Here is a 24048-nt window from a genome sequence, read left to right as displayed (position 1 = left end):
TAGTAAAAAGGAAAACAGATTACAGAATATAGTGTTACAGTTACAGAGAAAGTGCAGTGCAGGCAGACAAATTAAGAGCAAGGGCCATGACGAAGTAGATTGGGAGATCAAGAGTTCATGTTTAAAAGGAGAGTTAATGTTTGCCGGATATTTATCTCTAAATCCCCTCACAGAAATATTATCACATTGCTGTGTGTGGGTATTTGCAATGCATGGATAGTGCAGCTACATTATGACAGTGGCTGCATTTCAAAAGAAGCTCATTATTTGTTAGTTGGACTGTCTCCTCCTCTGGGATGGTCAGGAGGTAGACAGGCATTCTCTGCTCTGATTGGATGATACCGATATCCATCAAACATTGGTCCTTTGTCCCGCCTCTCTCGGCCGCTGGTGAAGTGCGCAGGCGCGACCGCTCCAATGGGCTGTGCTTTAGGAATAAAGTTGTGTAGAAAGTTTTAGAGAGTTAAATCGGGATCGGGATTCAAAGAAGGCGAAGGATCGCTGCTGCGCAACAGACACAGGTATTTCATCTCTTGCAAAGTTAAAAGTCGTATTTTAAAAGGCGACTGTGCAGCTTTTGAGTGAGTTTAGGTATTTGTCATGGTTTTCAGTGGACAGGGGGAAAAGTGGAAAGTTTATTCGGTGACCTGGTTCTAACAGTTTCTCATGAGTTAGTTTTGTGGAAACAAAATCAAACAGCCCATCGTTTTCAATAGCACGATTGTTGAACTTCGAATTCCAGCCTAGATATGTTGCTTTGAAAGCTTTGACTATATTCCTAGAATGAGAATGTACTATGGTATATTACTTTTAATCTCACGGTGGGATTTTCAGAATCCTTGCTCTTCGCCGCTGGGAGGAATTCCTGACAATTGGAAAATCCATTCCCAGCCCCTGATAAATACCAGCAAAGTAGATAAAGGGGACTTGTTCAAACATCCCAGAGGTTTCGCTGCAGATATGATCCAATATTTGTTGTTAAAACTAAAGTCAAAACATTTGTTTGATTCAGCTATAAGGAGCAGAGATGAGATCGAAGGTGCCGAGATAAGTAACAACGGATACTATGAATAGCATTTTAAAAATCTCAAAAGTTAACTATTTTTAAGGAAAGGGAGAAATAAATCCTCCCTCCCTCCTAGGAGGATAAATGAAATTTAAGGAAGATGTGAATCCCTGTTGTCTTTATAAAATGGTTTTACATATCCCGACCGTACTATCAACGTGTAGGGGAAACTTTTTTTAAATAAAGAGGGCTGTAGAGTTCAATAAACTTTTTTGTGTGAGATGAGATACTTAGAGGTAGATTCTCCCCATCTGTTGTCACTGGGGAAAGGATAATTCTGCTCTGCTCTATATGAAGCCTATTAGAAGTAATTGGTGCCTGTGGTGTTTGGAAAGTGTAATCTGCAATGCACCCCATCCTGATACAAAGCCACGGGCTGGATTTAAATCTTTATTATTGTCTCAGTCACCTTTCCGGGAACACAATGCATGCCCTTCACTGTTTGATTGGGATATTTGCATTCAATTTCCTGGCACAGGGTGTGAGGGTGAATTGGAGAGCGTGCCCATTTGGACGTACAATAAGATTCAGTGATTGGGGAACCGTTAGCCTAGATTTGGAAAGCTGTAATCTGCAGTTAATTTGAATTGAAAGGCTCTGCCCAGTAGTTAATTGCATACAAATGTCACTTGTACAGTGCAGCCTTGTTAGAACCACACTCTAAATAGCACTTAGGAATCTGACTGTGAGGTCAATAGGAAAACACACATCAAACTGGGAGTTCCATTCGTTCTATGCACTAGGGACTTGCTGTGTACTGCAGTAGGTATTGGAGGATTCGTTCCTGCATTAGAACAGTAGCTTCCTGCTGGAAACTCTAGTCCAAATCCCCAGCATGTTTGCAAAGTGCCTCCCCCTATCCCCAATGGAGGGGGGGGGGGTGTGGGGAGGTGTTATATTTTTGTCCGGGTTTTAAGCAAGACAGCAATGCATTGCTGGGAATCTTGCCGGGGAGGTGGGCTCTTGTATTGCTGCTCAGTCCTGCCTCCTGGTGGAATAACTGTGACCTACCTTGCACTCCTCGCAAGATTAAGGTGCAAATGCAGGGTTATTAACAAAGTGAGAGGAAGGGGTTAAACAATGGGAGAAGACAGTATTTAAAATTTCCCGTGGTTTTCCTTTTATATAACGTTAGTAAAGGATTTTAAAACTGGTGTATTTTGCAGAATTGAGGTGGGTAAATAGAGTGAAGATACAGATCAGCCAAGATCTATTTGAACAGCAGACCAGGTTTGAGGGGTGGAATGGCCTGTTCCTTTCTCCTTTCCTCCTGAGATGCTCTATAAAACCTAGCAGGTTACCTGACCATTTTAGGCATCGCCTCAGGTTCAGAGTGACTCGCTTCAGCTAATTTGAAGATTGGAAGGTGTCTGTGTCTGATGGGCAGTCATTACACTCCAGCTACCAAGGCAAGGTCTTTGAGCCTTAAGGACAAGGTGAGCTGTGACTGGGCTTGGCTTCATGGATGTTCACCTGCAACATATGTGAACATGCATAGACCCACCTCATCGCTCATGTGTAGCCTGCACTTGTTTTTCATCCCCTGACACCCCCTCCCCCCCACCCCCCAACTCTGCTAGAGGAAGGTTTACTGATCAATAGGATTGACATAATGTGTGCTTTAGTGGTGAAACTATATCAATGAAGTGCTTTAGTAAGTTAAAGAAGCTGTATAAATACAAGTTGTTCCCATATTTTCCCCAATGACATAGGAGGCCATTCAGCCCATCGAATCTATGTCAGCTCCCAGTGCAATCTCATTCCCCACATTTCCCTGCGATGTACTCTCCCACAATCCTGTTTACTCCCCTCCTGCCTACATTAGGGGTGATTCACAGCAGCCAATTAACCTACCAGCCTGCACATCTTTCGGATGTGGGAGGAGACTGGAAACCTATGGGATCACAAGGAGAACAAGGGTGGCACGGTGGTGGTGCGGTTAACGTAACACTATGTCAGCACCAGTGACCTGGGTTCAATTCCCGTCGCTGTCTGTAAGGAGTTTGTACATTCTCCACGTGTCAGTGTGGGTTTCCTCCCACATTCCAAAGATGTATGGGGAGGTTAACATGGGCGTTGCGGACTCATTGGGCCTGTTACCGTGCTGTAAATTAAGTTTTAACATGCAAACTCCACACAGACAGCAGCAAAGATGAGGGGGGAGGCCAGGTCACAGGAGCTACTGACTGCACCACTCTGCTGCCCATTCATTTCACCCTTTTTGAACACCGTGTTTTATGTTGATCTACCTGAATTATATTTAAATTCTTTGGGCAGCGCAGTGAGTAGAGCTGCTGCTTCATGGCGCCAAAGACTCGGGTTCAATCCTGACCTTGGCCGCTGTCTGTGTGGAGTTTTCTCATTCTCCCTGTGACCATGTGGGTTTCCCCCAGGGGCTCCAGTTTCCTCCCACGTCCCAAGGACGTGCAAGTTGGCAGGCTAAATGGCCGCTGTAAATTGCCCCCAGTATGCAGGTGAGTGGCATACTCCGGGGAAGGTTGATGGGAATTGGGACAGAATAAAATGGAATTAATGTAGCATTGGTGTAAGTGGGTGGTTGATGGTCAGGAGAGACTTGACGGGCTGAAGGGCCTGTTTCCGTGCTATCTCTCTACGACCCTCTGCTGAAGCACACAGTCTACTTTACCTTCCTGTTTTATAACCTTCTGTCAACATTTCTAAGGAAATATTTACAATCAACAGGGTGGATGCTGATTGGCTGATGCTTCAGCTGGAGATTCTGGAATCTCGCTGCTGAATATCGGATGAGGGGAAATTTACTTGCACGGAGGCTTAAATCTTTGGAATACACTTCTGTTGTGAATACTCCATTATCAAGCATTGAGATCTATGGATTACTGGACATTAAGGGAATTAAGAAGCATGGGAACTGACGGGACAAACCAGTTGACTGAACATGATATTAAATGGTGGAGCAGAGACACGGGGCCTTATGCCCTTCTTATGTAAAAATGGTCATGTCAACATCTGCCTGTCACATTGCAATGGCAGCTGGAGAGAGTACAGGAAGATTTACCAGGATGTTGCCAGGACGAGAGGGCCTGTGTTGGCCAGCATAGGTCTTTATTCCTTGGAATGTTGAAGAATGAGAGGCAGAGATAAGGTGGACGGTAACAGTCTTTTCCCCAGGGTAGGGGAGCCCAAAACTAGGGGGCATAGGTTTAAGGTGAGAGGGGGAAAGATTTAAAAGGGACCTGAGGGGCAACTTTTTCATGCAGAGGGTGGTGCGTATATGGAACGAGCTGCCAGAGGAAGAGGTTGAGGCAGGTACGACAGTATCATTTGAGGAGCACTTGGTACATTGGAGGGGAAAGGCATGGAGGGATATGGGTCGAATGCAGGAAATTGGGTCTAGCTGGGTGGACGATGTACTGGCTGGGCCAGTATCTGTGCTGTATTGCTCTGACTCTATGCCAGCCTATCTGTTACTAGGAGGCATTGTTGCACCTCATCCAAATACGAATTTCTCACATTCTCAAGCCATTGAGTCTGGAGACCTCCTATCCCTGTGACTAACTATGCAACAAACTACTATTCCATGAGGACCCACTCTCCTTGGTGCTATTGAACTGTTAAGCCCCATCTCCCTCCCTTTCTATGCCTGCCACTCTCGTAGCCCACATCCTGATTCTTACAGGCAGTGGGGAAACTCCCTGCTGGGGTGGATCTGCAAGTTCATCCTTGGTCCTTGGACTAGATGTACATGTTTAATGGGAGCCCCGTGTAGTCGTCCTGTTCCAAGAGTTGTCACCATAGAAAACAACCTAGGGGAATTTTAGAAGCAAAGTACAATGCCCGGCTCCTACTACCTGAGTTGATTTTGTTCGAGTGCCAGATACTTCCTGTCATATTGAGCCTCCCACCACAGCAGACTGCCATTTGGCCTACCTTGCTCTTGCTAACTCGCTTTTTGAGAAGGGTATCTGCTCCCTCTCTATGTTCCCAATACTTTGTGGGTTTAGACAGCACAGGAACTGGCCCTTCAGCCCATAATGACTGTACCAAGCATGATGCCAAATTAAACTAATCTCTTCTGCCTGCACATGATCTATATCCCTCCATTCTCTGTATATTCGTGTGCCTGTCTCAAAGCCTCTGAAATGCCAATATCGTAAGTGATCCCACCAGTCCCCCACACATCCTTAAACCTTCCCCTTCTCACCTTGATGCGCGTTCTCTAGTATTCAATATTTCTACCCTGGGAAAAAGATTCTGTTCTTGATCCTATCTAAGCTTCTCATAATTTTATAAATAGCTATCAGTTTTCAAATCCAATGAAAGGTAGAAGTTCTCTCTGAATCTCTTCCCTGGCCTTTTCAGACAGCATGTTCCAGCTGGCAAGAGCTTACCACCTTAAATCTTTCTCCTCCTTTCCCCTTTAGCTTTTATTGACAATTGCCCTTTATCTGTGTACTCCAGTTATCAACTCTTCCTGCCAGTAAAGCACTTTCTGCTTACTTGTTATCAAACTCCTCAATTTTAATTACCTTTGTTAAATCTCTTCTTAACCCTCTCGGCTCCACAGAAAATATTTGTAAAGTGTCCAGTCTCTTCACATAACTGAACTTCTTAAAGCCTTGTCACTGTTCCGATGAATCTCCTCCACAGTCCCATGGTAAATTGGTTTATTATTGTCACACGTCTTGCATACCGTCCATACAGATCAATTCATTACAACAGTGCATTGAGGTAGTACAAGGTGAAAACAACAACAGAATGCAGAATAAAGTGTTACAGTTACAGAGAAAGTGCAGTGCAGGTAGACAATAAGGTGCAAGGCCATAACAAGGTAGATTGTGAGGTCAAGAGTCCACCTTATCGTATTAAGGGACTGTTCAATAGTCTTATAACAGTGGGATAGCAGCTGTCCTTGAGCCTGGTGGTACGTGCTTTCAGGCTTTTGTATCTTCTGCCTGATGGGGGGGTGGGGTGAAGAGAGAATGTCTGGGGTGGGTGGGGTCTTTGATTATGTTGGCTGCTTTACCAAGGCAGCGAGGAGTGTAGACAGAGTCCATGGAGGGGAGGCTGGCTTTGTGATGTGCTGAGCTCACAGCTTGCAACGTGTGGCCCATCATGTCCATACCTTCTATCAATTACCTGTTAATAGTCGTACACAGCTTGTTCCCATGCTCTACGACTCCTCTCCCCCTAACCCTTCAACCAATTACTTTAATTCTCTGCCCCCTCTACTGTTTTCTTGCCCCTCATTATTTCTATACATCTCCCCTCTGCCTCCTCAAAGTAAATAAGGTCAGCCAATCCAATCTTTATTCAGAGCTACAACTTTCTGATCTTGGCAACATCCTCAAATCTCCTCTGCACCCTCTCCAGTGCAATCACATCCTTCCTGTATTGTGTTGACCAGAACAGTACCTAGTACTCGTTGCATGGCAGAGCTAATCTTGGTCATACTTTCCTTTCTTCCTATCGATCCAACTCGAGTTGCTATTCCCCACTTTAAATGATGATCAGTTTGGGGCAAGTATTTGTGCAGCTCGATCCACAGGAGAGATCCACAGACATCTACGGGAGGTGGAATGTGGATGTTCTGCCTGGGTTTAAGGTCACCAGCTTGGCTGCCTGATCTCATTGCTCAGCCTTTTGGTCCTTTATACCTGCTCCCCACCTTAACAACAAGTTCAAGTTTATTTTTGCCGTAGGCATACATACACGGGGTATAAACATCATGCAAATTAGCTTTTCTCAGCAGCAGCACAGTATTTTACAAGATGAGGGGAAACATAAATTAACATAAATTATACATACCTTACACGTGTGCGAAAACAAATGACAAAATAATCATAACGACACCTACAAGATTGAGACAGGGAAAAGAACAGTCTGAGGTAGCGTTAGGGTTTTTCAGGCTGGGTTCAAGAATCTGACAGCAGTGGGGAAGAAGCTGTTGTTGAACCTTGAGGTGTGGGCTGTCAGGCTCCTGTATCTCCTGCCTGATGGCAGCATCGAGAAGAGGGCACGTCCCAGATGGTGGGGGTCCCTGATGATGGATGTCGCCTTCCTGAGACATCGCCCCTTGTAGGTGTTCTTGATGGTGGGGGAGAGCTGTACCCATGACGGAACTGGCTGAGTCCACCCCTCTCTGTAGCATCTTGCATTCCTGTGCGTTGGAGTTTCCATCCCAGGCTGTGAACAACATGCCCGCTGCTACCGACGTGTTCTCACATGGAGAGCTTTGTCTAGTCTAACGCACAGCATGACTTTGTTGGGCAGAAGGGAGTAGGTTCCTGGAATCTTGTGAACTAGTGGAATTTGGCTTGCAATCAAGTTGCATATTGTGGTTTAATCCAATTCATGGGTCCAGCTTGTTCCTTTTGCAAGTGGTATAATCAGGTCTCCAGCACGTACTTCCCTAGACTTGATCTGGGGATGGGGATTTGGAGGGAACATGTCCGGGGATTTGGAGGGAACATGTCCAGGGATATGAGGAGCATGGGGGTGTTGCAGGAGGGGACTGGATCCAGTGGTACAGGATGATGGGGAATTGGATCCCTAAGCATGAGGATGTGACTGGATGCACGGGGAAGATGGATCAAGCGATTTAGGGGGGGGGGTGTGAATTAGATCCAGGACTCTGAGGGTTTCTCTAGGAGTATCAGAATCAGGTTTATTATCACTAATATATGTCATGAAATGTGTTGTTTTGCGGCAGCAGTATAGTGCAAGACATAAAAATTACTTTAAGTTACAAAAATAAATAAATAGTGCAAAAGAGGAATAACGAGGTAGTGTTCATGGACCTTTCAGAAATCTGATGGTGGAGGGGAAGAAGCTGTTCCTGAATCATTGAGTGTGGGTCTTCAGGCTCCTGTACCTCCTCCCTGATGGTAGTAACGAGAAGAGGGCATGTCCCGGATGGTGAGGGTCCTTAATGATGGATGCTGCCGCCTTGAGGCACTATCTCTTGAAGATGACCTCTGGCAGGGAGGATTGTGTCTGCAATGGAGCTGGCTGAGTCTACAACCCACTGCAGCCTCTTTTGATCCTGCACATTGGAGCCTCCATACCAGGCAGTGATGCAACCAGTCAGAATGCTCTCCATTTCACATCTGTAGAACTTTGTAAGAGTCTTTGGTGACAGACCAAATCTTCTCAAACTCCTAATGAAGTAGAGCTGCTGGCATGCCTTCTTCATGATTGCATCAATGTGTTGGGCCCAAGACACATCCTCTGAGAAGTTGACGGCCAGGAACTTGAAGCTGCTCACCCTTTCCACAGCTCTGCCTCTGAAGTGAAGCCTCTGGAGTTTTGAGGAGTGAGAGCTGACCTCTTGTGTGGGCTCAGCAGAGCAGAGACTGTGACTGCTTCCCTTGTCCCAGTGACTAATGATTCCAGAATCAGGGAGACACAAACCCAGTGCCTCTACTTCCTCAGCAGGCTAAAGAAATTTGGCATGTCCCCTTTGACACTCACCAATTTTTATCAATGCACCATAGAAAGCATCTGATCTGGATGCATCACAGCTTGGTATTGCAACTGCTCTGCCCAGGACCACAAGAATCTGCAGAGAGTTGTGGACACAGCCCGGCGCATCACGGAAACCAGCTTCCCCTCCATGGGCTCTGTGTATACCTCTCGCTGCCTTGGTGAAGCAACCAGCATAATCAAAGACCTCACCACCACCTCCCACCACCTCCCCCCCCCCCCCCCCCCCCCCGGGTCATTCTCTCTCCTCTCCTCTCCCATCAGGCAGAAGATACAAGAGCCTGAGGGCACATACCACCAGGCTCAAGGACAGCTTCTATCCCATTGTGAAAAGACTATTGGACAGTTCCCTCATACGATGAGATGGACTCTTAACCTCACAATCTACCTTGTTTGACCTTGCACCTTATTGTCTACCTGCAATGCACTTCCCTGTAGCTGTGACACTTTACTCTGTACTGTTATTGTTTTTACTCTGTACTACCTCAATGCACTGTGTACTAACTCAATGTAACTGCACTGTGTAATGAATTGACCTGTACGATCGGTATGCAAGACAAGTTTTTCACTGTACCTCGGTACAAGTGACAATAATAAACCAATACCAGCAATGCTCTATAACCTTTCACTGAAACAACACTTGGAGAAACTCTGATCTGCTGTGGTTTAAGACATCTGCAGTTTTACTTCCAGCTCTTCCATGTAAAATTTACTCAGGTCCCTGGATCTTTAGAACACTCCTTTTACGTAAAACATCAAACAGTACAGCACAGGAACAGGCCCTTCAGCCTATGATATTCTGCCAAACTAATTAAGCTAATGATACCTAATTAAACTAAAATCCCTTCTGCTTGTACAAGGTCCACGTCCCTCCATTCCCTGCATAGTCATGTGCCTGTCTAAGAGCCTCTTAAACACCACTATCGTATTTGACTCCACCTCCAACCCGGCAGCACATTCCAGGCACGCTCTGCTCTGTGTAGATAGATAAATGATAAGAATGAATTGCCCTGCTCATTTCCTTTGAACTTTTCCCCCTCTCACCTTTAAATGCATGCCCACTATTATTAGACATTTCAACCCTGGGGAAAATGATACCAGCTATCTATGCCTCTTATAATTTTATAACCTTCTATCAGGTCTCCCCTCAGCCTCCGCCGCTCCAGAGAAAACAACCCACGTTTGTCCAACCTCTCCTCGTAGCACATGCCCTCTAATCCAGGCAGCGTCCTGGTGAACCTCTTCTGCATCCTCTCCAAAGCCTCCACGTCCTTCCTATAATTAGGCGACCAGAATTGAATGCAATACCCCAGATGCAACCTAACCAGAGTTTTATAAAGCTGCAACATAACTTCTGACTCTTGAACTCAGTACCTCGACTAATAAAAGCAAGCGTTCCATAGACCACTTTATTACCCTGTCGACATGTGCAGCCACTTTCAAGGAGCTATGGACCTGGACCCTAAGGTCTCTTTATCACAGAATAGGAACTAACGTGTGCCTATGTCACATGTACATCATCATACATGTGGCTTGTATACATATATACACCTGGTGGTATCCAACAACATGCATTGGCTACACACTGTCTATCTAGGACTGGTGTGGACAGAGGGACTGGCTTATTCACACCTGGGTGGGCTTTACACCAAGGGCAAAGCTGGCTCTGATGTTCTTGGTGGGATCTGCCTCAACAGTTTTCAGGCCCTGGATCCCATTGCCGGAAGCCCCTGTCAGGGAGGTAGCAATGCCCCAACCCTCTGGGGCAGGGGGGAGTCTGTGTTGGACATATCCCCACCCCATTCCAATCCGACTTGTGAACCCAAATATCCTTACAATCCCCTGACCCAGCACCCCATCACCACAAGTAACCCTGACCACTCCCACCTCAACCAACCCTCCCTGAGCTACCTTCTGCCCCCCACCTGCTTTACATCCCTCTCCAAGCACTGGACAGTTTCTCGACTGGAGTAAAGGTTGGAGACACTGGACTGCAGATACTGGAATCTGGAGCGACAACCAATCTGCTGGAGGAACTCAGCGGGTCGAGCAGCATCTGTGGGAGGAAAGGAATCGTCGACATTTCAAGTCAACCCTGCATCAGGAGTAAAGGTTGTCACTGGATGAAGAGAGATTTTCTTTAAAGTGGTTGTGTATTTAGGTGTACTTATGTAAATGAGTCACAGGTATGATATGCCTGTGTAACTGTACATGTGACAAAAGTACACATGTTCTATGATAAGAAGTTCGCGGTGGTCTGAAGAGCTCTGGAGTAAAGTGCAGCTGTTCCATTAGTTCTGCCTATGTCGCTAGGGATTGAAGACATTTTAATCCATTTATAGGTTGAGATCATCATTGCAGATGAAAGCATTTATTGCTCACAACAGGGGTAAGAAGTTAATCCTCTGGGCAGTGCTCAAAGCAAACCCAGTTGTAATGGCCGATTGGGGGGGGGGGGGGGGAATTTGTTTTTCCTGGAATGAGTGTTATAGTTATGAAGAAGGTTGGGTGTGAGTTTAGAAGATCTTATGGAAGCATTTAAGAACCTGAGGGGGGTGGTTTGATGGTGAGAAGATGGTTTTTCCCTGGTGGGGGACTCTAGGACTTAGAATATGGGGTCACCATCTCTGAAATTCTCCACTCCAGAAAGCTGAGAGAAGCAGACATTAGGTCGGGGTGAGAGGCGCTGAGGGGGACAGGCAGCAAAATGGAATTGAGTCCAAGATCAGACCAACCATGTTGGTATTAATCAACAGGTCAGGTTTAGGAGCTCAGTTCTCTTATCATTGTGTATGGGGGTTGAAACATTATATTGCAGTTGTATAAGTCAGGCCACACTTGAAGTACTGTGTACAGTTTTGGTCACCCTGTTAGAGGAAAGACGTGGTTAAACTGGAAAGAGTGCAGAGAAGATTTACGAGGATGTTGCCAGGACTAGAGGGCTTGAGCTATTGGGAGAGGTTGGCCAGGCTAGGTCTTTATTCCTTGGAACGTAGGAGAATTGGGGGGGACCTTATAGAGGTGTTTAAAATTATGAGGGGCATATTAACAGTCTTTTCCCCAGGGTAGGGGAGTCCAAAACTAAGGGGCAAAGGTTTAGAGTGAGAGGGGAAAGATTTGAAAGGGACCTGAGGGGCAACTTTTCATGCAGAGGGTGGTGAGGATAAGGAACGAGCTGCCAGAGGAAGTGATTGAGGCAGGTACAATAGTCAAAATGGAGTTTATTGTCATCTGCACAAGTCCATGTGTGCACAGGTGCAATGGAAAACTTACTTGCAGCAGCATCACAGGCACAGAGCATCAGATAAGCAGCATTCACAAAAACATAAACAATTTTTACAAGATAGAACATAATTATAACAAAAAACACAAAGTCCATTTTCGTGCAAAGTAGTCATAGTGTTGCTAAACTCCGGTGATTAGGATTGTGCCAGTTGATTCAAGAACCAATGTATCATTTAAGAAGCACTTGGATAGGTACATGGAGGGGCAGGGCTTAGAAGGATATGGGCCAAATGCAAGAAATTAGGACTAGCTGGGTGGCCACCATGGTGGGCATGGACTGGTTGGGCCAAAGGGCCTGTATCCGTGCTGTATTGTTCTGACTCTGTCAAGAAGTTGTGGTTTGCAAGTCATTTGTGCCGAGACCCACTGAGACCAAATTCCAGAGAATTCCATAAAAATTCACCCCCAATGGTGAATTGTAGCTGTGAGCAACCAAAGTGATAAGTGGGTTGCTCCATCACTAAGTTTCAGTTTGTGCGCTGGTCACAAGTTTAAAGCAAGGCTCCTTTCCCTGAGCAGTTGACAGGAGGGATCTCGGGGAAGAAAGTAGTCCCTGTAATCTTGGACCTTGGACTCCAGTATCTGATACCTCTGGTGGTAGGGAATCCTGGAAATGCCCACAACAGTTTAAGGCCTTCACAGTGCAGATCCTCCTCAGCAGAAATATTTTGGTCAGCTGGAATTGTTTTCAGACTCTCGCCTGCTTTTCACAAGGATCTGCCTTTCAAAGGTTTTCCAAACACAACATTTTCTGAGGCAGTAATGGGACATTGGGTTCCATGTTTAACACACACCAACCCTTTCACCCTTCTCCACTTCCTCCTGTTCCTCTTTCCCTCATGTACATTTATCCACGTTTAATGCTGTTCTCCAACCAGTCTGTAGCAATGCATTCCACATTCATGCAATCCCTGTATGGGGGGGGGGGGGTGCAAAATATATTACTCCCTAATTTCTTGCTGTGTTCATGCCTGTTCCCTATAACCCCTTAATTCCCCTCTGTCTGTCTTTCCAATGATTCAGCCGGAGCTTCCTGCCTTAGAGAATTCCGGAGATGGTAAGCCCATATCCTAGATTCCCCCACCAGGGAAAACATCATCTCATCAAGTATCCTGTCAAACTCCCCCTTGGAATCTTAAATGCTTCAAAAAGATCTTCTAAACAACAGAGAATGTACACCCAACCTTCTGAACCCTTCTTCATAACTACAACTCTCTCTCATTCCAGTGATGACCAGTTCTTTTTCATCCTCCATTACATCCACTTCTAGGGTTGCTTCAAGCATTGCCCCAGAAGATTAATTTCTTGCCCCTCCTGCAAGCAATAAGTGCTTTCTTCTGCAACTGAGGTGATCATCAGCACATTAGCAATGATTATCAATATCCACCACCCCCCCGCCCCCCCAATACCCCACACCAGCAAAAAAAAATTCTGCCCTATCAAACGCCACTTCATAATTTAAAATTTCTCTATTGGGGAATGCCTTCCCTTTCATGGGGACACCAGCTTGTGTCTCAAGACCCATCTGATAATTGCCCCCACCAGAGGATCAGCCATGGTGTCACTCTTACATCCAAGTCAGACAGCTTCTTGCTCCAGAGACTCGAGCATATGCTTAAACACACTACAGAGGGAGTGCTGCACAGTTCGAACTGCTGTCTTTCAGATGATGTTAAAGGGCGATCTTACCCCCACCACCCCCCCCATTGTCTCTGGCTTGGGGAAGATGTGGACAATCCCACGGTGAGGTGGCACAGCGGAGTTTCTGGGTGCCCTCCCTCAGCCAACATTGCAAATGCAAGTAATCTGGTCATTATCACATTGTTTTGTGGGAACTTGCTGTGCATGATTTGGCTGCCATATTTCCTGCATCAGAGCAGTGGCCACAGTTCAGAAGTACTTCACTGTAAAGCACTTTGAGTTGAGCTGAGTTCATCAAAGGTCCTGTACAAATGGAACTCCTGGTACGTGGAGGAGTGCTAGTTAAAACACTGGAATATATTTGGTGATGAATGTTGAGCTGTTTAGTTCATGATTTAAAATTGAGAATTGTAATGAATTTTAAAAATAAGTATGTCCGGTGTGAGCCAGTGTTTAATCACAGGGTCGATACTCCCATTTTCACTTCTATTTATAGCAGCAGTTTTCTTCTCTGCTTCCAGATGTCTTCTGAAACCCAGACCAAGCCATCCAGAACACTGACAAATTGTAGCTTCCATCCAAGGGGGAGTCCAAAACCTTCAGCTGTCTGCATCTTGAAGCAAGTCTTCATCTGTCTTCCAGTGAAGCTCTTGAGACCCTTGGAATGAAACGCGATTCCTTGCAGTTTCTTCTCGGGATCCTGATTCGAGGAAGCAACAGGATTCCTCAGCGTACCAAAGACCTTTGATTTTCCTATTACAATTTAACACGGGAGGGGTGTACGAGAGCCCCGCTCCATCACATCTTGTGCAAGAATCAAATGTGGCATGATAGCAATGAATGGGCTAAATTAGGCAGCCTTACCTGAGGCCCGTTTGACACCAGAAGACTGCATACAAAAAGAGGAGGGAGAAAAAGACATTTTTCTTAACGATGGCAGGTTTTTCTTAAAACTAATGCAATCTGTGGAAAAATATATCAGCTGGCTTATTTTAAAAATAGAAGGTATATTTTGAAATGATTGTCTACATTCTCCTTGCTTGGGAGTCATTCTGATAAAGTGTGAAACTAATTTTAAAAAGCACGATACTTCTTAGTACAAATTATTGGAAGAGTTTATCTCCTGCGGCTAAATCTGGAGCAAACGTACGGAGGGGGATGTTGGATTTGAGTCCCAATTGATTCCAGGTTTGTGGTGGTGCTGATGAGGTTGGCTTCGTACGTTGGGCAACCGATTCGCTCAGCTGTGTTGTTTAAGGTCAGGAGATAAAGAGGAAGGACAATGAGTCTGGGCAAGTTGCCCGTCTTCAAGAACCTGGTGCCCGGCTCCCACAGCAAGCGGAGGCTTAAGCCAGAGCTGACCTCGGACATGATCAGCTCTCCGCTGGGAGACTTCCGCCACACCATGCACGTGGGCCGTGGCGGCGACGTCTTTGGTGACACCTCCTTCCTCAGCGACCACGGCGGCGAGAAGGCACGCGAGGGCGCCAAGTCCAACCTGCTGGTCCGAGCCCTGAGGAACGTCAGGAAGTCCCCGATGAGGAACAGCAGCCGGGAAGTGTCCCCACCCCCAGTGGTGTCTCCCATCATTAAGAATGCGGTCTCCCTGCCCCATCTGTTGGAGATCAAGAATGGGTCTGTGGAACGACTGAACTTCAAGACAGTGATGTCAAGTCCGGAAGTGATGGATGGATCGTACGGTAAACCCGATTCACAAATTAACCCTGCACGCTCTCCTTTCCTCTTGTTACCACCTGGGACTCGTTACACATGTACAAATCGTTGGTGAGGCCGCATCCGAAATATTGTATGCAGTTACGGTCATACACTATAGGAAGGATGTGACTAACCTGGAGAGGGCACAGCAAAGATTCACAAGTATGTTGCCGGGACTGGAGGGCTTGAGTTAGAAGGAGAGACTGGATAGGCTAGGATGGTTTTCCCTGGAGCGAAGGAGGCTGAAGAGTGACCTTGTAGACGTTTAATGGGGACATAGGGTAGGTGGTCACAATCTTTTTTTTTCCCCACAGATAGGGGAGTCTAAAGGGCATAGGTTTAAGGTGAGGGGGGAAAGATTTAAAGGGATCTGAGAGGCATTTTCAAACAGGGTGGTAGGTATATGGAACGAGCTGCCAGAGGAAGTGGTAGAGGCAGGTACAATGTATCTTAAAGATGTTTGGACAGGTAATGTGGATAGGAAAGGTTTAGAGAGAGATGGGCCAAACTCAGACAAGTAGTTTGTGTAGCTAGGAATCTTGGTCAGCATGGAAGAGTTGGGCCAAAGGGCCTGTTTTCGTGCTGTATAACCATGAATCACTTTTCATTGCTCTCTTGTTATCCGTGTGGCCTTGGTCCCGCACATGGTCAATGCAACTCACTCACTCCATGCCCCCCCCCCCCCCCCCCCCCATTGTTCACCTCACCCATCACCTCACTGTTGTCTCCATGCTAACTCCACTCTCCACTTCCTCAAATCCTCTCCGATCCTTGCCGCTCTCCACACCCTCCGCGCTCACCCCACCTTCACTGCTGCCCTTCCTCCCCATCCTGCTTCTGACTGGTTGTACCGCGTCAGCAGATGGGGTGTGTGTGTGTGTGTGTGAAGCCCATTGCCCAGCGGTCCTGGGCTGTAATCCCCGCAACCCAAGTGCGTCGTCTCCTTCAGGTGGATGTTGAGGATCCTTTGGGGTGATTCGGTAAGGGTCCTGTGTTCTGCCCACACCCTGGGTCATTCCAATGGCTCAGTAAGAAAGCAGGTAGTGATTCCTTGCTTTTGAGGGGTCTCGCTGTGTGTGTAAAATGGCTACTGGCTTTGCCTACGTACCAGGTGTTCCTGCACTTGTAGCTTGAGAAATGGTGTGCCACCATTCCAGGTCTTCATTCTCTTCCTCTCTCCTCTGCTGCCTTCTCGTGTCTCCCCTCAATCCCTGCCCCCTTATCCTCTAACGAAGACCACAACAAGCAACCCTTTGACCAGTAGACTAGCCCCTTTCCACCAACCCTATACTGTGTACACAAATATTCACACAAATAGAGACAGCACAAACTGAGACCACTCGGCCCATTGGTCCCGCACTAGCTCTTTGGAGCTGTGTGATTGGTCCCTGTGCTGTACCAGACCCCTGTATGTTCCTCTCTTCCGCTATCTGTCCCAACCCTTTGAATATCGTGACTGTATCTGCTTCCACCGTCCCTTTGAGCAGCCCACTCCAGACCTGGGTCATGATGATGCAACGGTTGTTGCTGAAGCTCCACCGTTGCAGAGACCCAGGTTCGATCCTGACCTTGGGCTCTCTCTGTGTGGCATTTTGAACATTCTCACGGGTTTCCCCTGGGTGCTCCAATTTCTTCCCACATCCCAAAGGCAGGCTGGTAGGTTAGTTGGCTGCTGGAAATTGCCTCTTAGTGTGGGCAAAGGGCAAACAGAATTAAAAGGGGGTTGATGGGTATTTGAGATGGACTGATGGGATCCAGCGTGGCTATGATGGGCCAAATGGCCTCCTCCCATGCATGGTAATTTTCCTCATTGTCTCCTCCTGGTTTTCTCCCAATCACCTGAACTCTGTGACCCTCTGGGCCTGTGGTATTTACTTCATCTAACTCGCTTGTTGTTTTGAAATAAATTCCTATTGGACCTGCTCTGCTCTGATGAGAATGAGCCCATTGCCGCCAGTGTCTCCACCTAACCATTCCCCCATTCCCAATGCGAACCCCGCACATCTCCAGACCATTTCCAAGGCTGTGACATCCTTTCTAAAGTGTGGGACCCATCCAGAACTGGAAGTTGTTCCCCAACTGGGGCTGAGCCAGTGAAAGCTTATTACAAGCAACATTCCTCACTGGTTATCCAACTGCGCTCTTTATATCATCCCTCATTATCCCTTCAATTGATCTGCCACTGATAAAAATCGCAGGAAATAATCCCTGTTACTTTGTAAGCAATTCCACATTTTCCCTTCTTGCAGTATGGTCTTCTGTGCTTCGCTGCTCTGCCAAGTTTGAAGTCCTGTGAGTCAGCAGTTGCCTTTCCTGGGAATATTTGAATATTTCCAGGTTCTGTTCAGTCTGCCCTTCGACCTTGGTCGATTGCCACGAGCTTCTCTTTCTGTCTGCTCCCAATCCTTTCTCCTCCTGTGTTTACGCAGCTTCCCTTTAAACCCATCTGCTCAACCACTCCATGTGGCATTATTTTTCCACATTTTTCTCCTGAATTCCCTGCTGAATTTACTAATGATTTGTCTCGTAGTCACACGGACTTTTCAGGCTGCTTACCAAGTACTTTATCTAGGGGTAGGAAGTAAGTCTTAACTGTTCTCTCTACAGATTCGGTGAAGGAGTGGCAGTGGGTTATTTTCCTCGACTGAAATTTTCACCAGCCTCTGACTTATGGGAGCAAGAACAGTACCCAGCCACTACTAACGCTGGGTGGTCAATGCATGTGATGGAGAATGATCTTCTTAGAATGGCAAAGGTGCAGCCAGTAGAGCTACTGCCTCACAGCTCCAGCGACCTGGGTTCGATCCTGACCTCCGGCGCTGTCTGTGTGGTGTTTGTGCATTCTCCCCGTGGCTGTGTGGGTTTCCTCCAGGTGCTCTGGTTCCCTCCCATATCCCAAAGGCGTGTGTGTTGGTAGGCTAATGGTCCACTGTAAATTAGAATATAGAATATAGAACAGCACAGCACAGGAACAGGCCCTTCAGCTCACGATGTTCTGCTGAACTAATTAAACTAATGATGCCTAATTACACTAATCCCTTCTACCTGCAGATGGTCCATATCCCTCCATTCTCTGCATAGTAATATGCCTATCCAAGAGCCTCTTAAACGCCTCTATCGTATCTGCCTCCACCACCACCCCTGGCAGCACACTCCAGGCACCCACCGCTCTCCCTTGTTTTTAAACAAAAAAACTTTCCCTGCACATCTCCTTTGAACTTTCCCCCTCTCACCTTAAATACATGCCCTCTAGTATAAGACATTTTGACGGTGGGAAAAGCTACCAGCTGTCTATCTAAACTTCTAAGTTGCCCCCTAGTGTGTAGGTGAGTGGTAGAATGTGGGGAGAATAAAATGGGATTGGAGTAAATGGTGTTCACGAGATGGCAGCTGCTGGAATCTGGTCAACAATCAATCAGAGAAACCAGCCTCCCCTCCTTGGACTCTGTCTTTACCTCTCGCTGCCTGGGCGAAGCAACCAGCATAATCAGAGACCCCATCCACCCGGGTCATTCTCTCTTCTCTCCTCTTCCATCAGGTAGAAGATACAGAAGCCTGAGGGCACGTACCACCAGACTTAGGGGCAGCTTCTACCCCACTGTGATAAGACTATTGAACGGTTCCCTTATACAATGAGATGGACTCTGACCTCACGATCTACCTTGTTGTGACCTTGCACCTTATTGTCTACCTGCACTGCACTTTCTCTGTAGCTGTGACATTTTACTCTGTACTGTTATTGTTTTTACCTGTACTACCTCAATGCACTCTGTACTAACTCAATGTAACTGCACTGTGTGATGAATTGACCTGTACGATTGGTGTGCAAGACAAGCTTTTCACTGTACCTCAGTACAAGTGGCAATAATAAACTAATACCAATCTGCTGGAGTCCTGATGAACAGTTTCAACATGAAACGTTGACAGTTCCTTCTCCCCACTGAGTTCCTCCAGCAGGTTGTCTGTTTTGTAAATGGGTGCTTGACGGTCAGTGCAGATTCGGACTACATGACTCTTCATCTATCCTGTCAAACACTTTCGTAATCTTAAAATCGGGTTACTCATTGGCCGTGTCCAGGGGAGGTCACAGTCGAGATTTTTACATATGCAGAAGTACATATGTACCTCTGGGTCAGTTTGCAAGGTGCAAATATTTAATCTGTGACCAGTTTAATCTCACTAAGCTCTGCCTTGTGTTGTTCAGGATTGGAGTCGGGATTCTGCACCCTTCCCAGATGGTCCAGGCTGGATAAGCCCAAGGATACGTTGGCCAAGGTGGACTCGGCAAAGCCATCGGAGGACCTGGAGCTGGTGGACTTGGAGTTGCCTCGCACGGACTCCTTGCTGTCCTTCAGCGTGGACCTGGGTCCCTCGCTGATGAGCGAGGTGCTGGCTGTCATGGAGCCTGAGAACCAGATGGAAAAGGAGTCCCCACGCGCCCCGGAGAATGGGGCACGGCTGGTGAAGTTTCACCTGGATGGCCCTTCCGACCAGCGGAATGGTGCTGCTCACCACAATGGCCATGAGGAGTCGCCGGGAGAGGTTGCTGGGCCAGGAGTTGGGAGGGCCTTCGGTGGAGACCCTCCGCTCGGTGGGTTTTGGAGACAGTACCAGCGGGCAACTGGGCAGGAGAGGCAGCTGAGCAAGGAGGAGGTCGGGACAGAGAGACCGTCCCTGTGGCACTGTAGGGGTCCGAGTGACGAGAGAACCGGGGAATATTGGGGCGTCCCCCGCTCGCCCAGCGAGACCGCCCGTGCTCAAGATGGCAGCCCTTCGGTGGCCCAGTTTGTTTCCACCTCTCCCCAGGAGCTGCGTCCACGCTGGGGGAGTCTGCCCGATGATGAGGGAGATGCCAGGATGCGGGCGAGCTGGAGGCCCTTGAGGCCACGGGTCCCGGCAGACGGCGAAGAGGCTGAGCAGGGGTACAGCGAGCGCTGCTGGGAGAGCCGGCTGCCCGCCACCGAGAGCACAGGCTTCAACCCCCTGAAGGCCGAGGCCTTTGCCTTTGCAGACGAAGATGAGGAAATCCGTGTATAATCCAGGAGGACCGAGACTTCCAATTATCCGCTAATCGATAACCGGATCTCATCTTCAAGGAAAATTCAATTTAAAAAAAAAACACGCAGATGCTGGAAATCTGAAACTGGTGGGAGCACGCAGCAGGTCAGGCAGCATCTGTGAAGAGAGAAACAATTAACGTTTCGGGTCCGAGACCCTTCATTAGAACTTTTTTTTTTCCCAAGGGTTATCTTAAAGGATCAAGGACTTTCTTTTTAATTTGCTGCCTTTTACTGATAATACAGTGAAGCTACTTTAAGATCAATTCCCAAAGAGACGAGTTGTGACAGGAATTCTCTCGGTGGTAAGTGTGTCACCCCACAGAATGGGGTCCCAGTTCCTTGGTCTCTATGGAGTTGGTTGACCGTGACTTTTGGGGGTTGGAGGGGTTTGCTGTTGTTCGAGGTCCGTCTCGACATGTGGGGCTCAGGGAGATGAACAGCCAGGTGTTACTCTTGGCAGCTCTGATGTTGGAGGGAAGATGGAGTGTCTGGTATTGTTAGTAGGGGGAAGAGGGCAGAGTTATTCTCTCTTGTGGTCACCTGAAGGCCTTCTGTGTCTGGATGCTGTCTTCTGTGTCTATTTTATGAAAATCAGTGTGGGGTTCTGGGGCTTTGGAGCGAGCTCCTCCAGTCTGGAGCCTGTTCACTGACCCTTGACAAATATTAAAAAAAAACGACAGACACTGGAAATCTGAAATTAAAAACAAAGTGCTGGAAATACTCAGCAGGTCAGGCAGCATCCACAGAGGGAGAAGGACAATGAAGCATCTTCAACCTGAAACATTAGTTCTGTTTCTCTTTCTACGGATGCTGCCCGACCTTCTGAGTGTTTCAGACTTTGTTCAGGTGCTGGTTGAAGCCTAAGGCCTGGCTCACTCTGCAGAATCTGAGGTAGTCAGAAGGGCGGTTGGTGGAAATGTTTTACGGAAAAAGCAAAGTAAAATTTTAAATTCATGAAACTGACTCGTTGGCCTTGAGGAATATCCTTGTGCGCTGTAGACGTGGCAACTGAGAGGTTGGACCGGCCTGCAACTATCAGACCACTCCATCACTGCCCCCACAGCTGTTGCTACACTGATGCAGAACATACTCCCTCCCCTCACTTTGTGACTGGACTGGATGTCCCCAGTTCCAGCCCTACCAACCTCCAGGAGAGAGACAGACAGTTTTGGGTGCTGTCAATGGAGGCAGAAAGACCAGCAAGCCAGAGAGTTTGAGACCTGTCAGGGATCAGTCTAGGCCAAAAAAATGCTCCTGATCAATCCCCATCTGCTGCCCTTCACGTGAAGAAATGCTTCCTGAACTTGACGCTAATTTTAAGGCTGAAAGGGAAACCGATACCAATGAGAGAGGACAAGGCCAAAGATGTACACCCTGCTGGAGAGCTCCTTCGGAACTGGAGAAGTGGGAGTGAATCAAATTGTACATTTTTTTTAAAAACTGTGAACGCTGGAAACCAGAAAATGCTGGAAACACTCAGCAGGTCAGACAGCATCCGTGGAGAGAGAAACAGGGTTAAGGTTTCAGATTGGAGACCAGTCAAATCCTGTAAGCCTGACTGGTCTCTGATCTGAAACCTTAACCCTGTTTCTCTCTCCACAGACGCTTCCTGACCTGCTGAGTGTTTCCAGCATCTGTTTTTCTTTTGCATTTCCTGCAGTTTTTTTTTCTAACTTTATGAATGCTCCTGCCCCATACCATGTCTTTGAATCCCTGCAGAAGAGAAAATAGGTTGTTGTCCCATTGCATTGTAACACCATGATATTGTAACTACCTCAGCTGGATCTGCCATTTAACATCCATACCAGAGGGAATGTAACCCTAATGCTTAACCTCAGATTCCGAGTGAATGTTGCTGTAATAACCTGTAGTTTATCTTGCATATCTGTAGAGTTGCCTGTGGCATTTGCCTCCTGGATGCCTGCATGCACAAGATGACAAAGGAGTTAGAACAGAAACTTCAAAAGCCTCAATCTTGCCTTCAAGTGGCCAGAGCCAACAATTACACCGTGACAGGTGACATAGGAAAGCTAAATGGGAACAATTGGCACCAAAATCCATCCAAATATTATACCAAAGGAAGTCAAACTTGTGCACAGGAACTGTGTGCCGTGCACTAGAATCTTAAATGTTTAGTTTGAAAGTTACACTTGAAAAATTGAGATTGAATGGAAGGTTCTGGTAACTATCTACGGGGTTTCTCCCAACCAACAATCTAAGTTGCCTTTCCTGGGTCTTGTAACTTTTTCTGTCAGTGATCCACTTAGCAGGATAATCACAGGTTGTTTGCATAGAACATAGAACATCACAGCACAGTACAGGTCCTTCGGCCCACGATGTTGTGCCAAGATTTTATTCTGCTCCAAGATCTATCTAACCCATCCCTCCCACATAGCCCTCCATTTTTCTATCATTCATGTGTCTATCTAAGAGTCTCTTAAATGTCCCTAATGTATCTGCCCCCACGACCTCTGCTGGTACTGCATTCTATGCACCCACCACTCTCTGTTTTTAAAAAAAAATCAACTTGTCTCTGACATCCCCTCATACCTTTCCTCCAATCACCTTAAAATTATGCCCCCTCATTTTAGCCATTTTCGCCCTGGGAGAAAGGTCTCTGACTGTCCACTCGATCTGTGCCTCTTGATTATAAATAATCTGCCATCTCCTGTTGGTAAAGGAAGATCTTTATCACCTGTCTGACTTTGTGTTTCTCTGCACCGGAATATTCTGAGAGCACTGCAGTTCTTGCCAGCAGGTCCCACCTTGCCTCTGAATGTTTCTCACTGTTTTTGACTCTATCTCCCTAGTTCTCACTCGTTCTCTCTGCCTCTCCCAGTGCCTCTCCCCCTCTGATACAGCAGTGTGTCTGGGCTGATCTTATCTCTCTATGCTCTCTTCTGGCAGGTGTTGCCCACATTGTGACTCCTGCCCACAGCTTTAGTCCCACCCGCATTTAAGAAGAATCCTCTTTTATCTGCTTTACTGTATCACTGCCAGAGCACTTTATGTTGCAGTAACTGTTGTTATCACCATGTGTTTTTTCTCTTGTGAAAGAGAATCTCCCTTTCAGACAGGGCTGAGGATCCAGACGCTGGCTATCTTCAGGAATATCTTATGAACTAATATATTTGAACAAAATAACTGGAATGAGGAGGATAAAAACATCAAATGTTGAAAACCTGAAGTAGACAAAGGAAGGGGAAACATTTCCATCAGCAGCTGAGAGGAAGGAGAGATGATGTCGAGTGAATCTGTTCCCTGTTGCATTAGGAACAACACATAAAGTGCTGGAGGAACTCAGCGGGTCAGGCAGCATCAATGAAGGGAAATGGACAGTCGACGTTTTGGGTCGAGACCCGTCATCTGGACTGGAAGGTAGAGGGGAGATGGTCGGCATAAAGAGGTGGAGGGAAGGGATGGGCAAGAGCTGGCAAGCAATAGGTGGATCCAGGTGAGGAGAGGTGATGGGCAGACGGAGGAGGGAAGAGTGCAGATAGCGACAGAGGCCGGGAGGTGAGAGGTGGAGGTGACAAAGGGTTGCAGATGGTGGGATCTGATGGGAAAGGAAGGTGGAACAGGGGGTACTTTGTTTGTTGTTCCAGATTCCAGCATCTGCAGTCGCTTGTGCCTCCTTGTTGCATTAGAACCATTCACCCCAAATCCACCCCCCATCTCTGTTCAGGCGCACGGAAGTGGGAATGACATAACTTTTGTTCGACTTTGTACCATAAAACGGCCCACAAAGCTGCTGTCCGTGTACACACTCGCACTGAGTTCCCATTCGACATCACCCTGTGCTTGCTGACCCACACT

General features: G+C 47.1%; 1 protein-coding gene across 1 annotated transcript; it reads left to right on the top strand.

The window, feature by feature from the left end:
- The first annotated feature begins 385 nt into the window (after positions 1 to 385).
- On the top strand, positions 386 to 21723 carry LOC127585556 (cdc42 effector protein 1-like). The gene is made up of 3 exons (XM_052043115.1): positions 386 to 521; positions 13978 to 15156; positions 19377 to 21723. The coding sequence occupies exons 2-3, from the start codon at positions 14739 to 14741 to the stop codon at positions 20207 to 20209; spliced, it is 1251 nt and encodes a 416-aa protein (XP_051899075.1). The 5' UTR covers positions 386 to 521; positions 13978 to 14738; the 3' UTR covers positions 20210 to 21723.
- The last annotated feature ends 2325 nt before the right edge of the window (positions 21724 to 24048 follow it).

The sequence above is a fragment of the Pristis pectinata genome, chromosome 33, assembly GCF_009764475.1.
Source record: "Pristis pectinata isolate sPriPec2 chromosome 33, sPriPec2.1.pri, whole genome shotgun sequence".
NCBI classification, from domain to species: domain Eukaryota; kingdom Metazoa; phylum Chordata; class Chondrichthyes; order Rhinopristiformes; family Pristidae; genus Pristis; species Pristis pectinata.
Note: the sequence above shows the minus strand (reverse complement) of the source record. Positions and strands in the feature narration are given on the sequence as shown.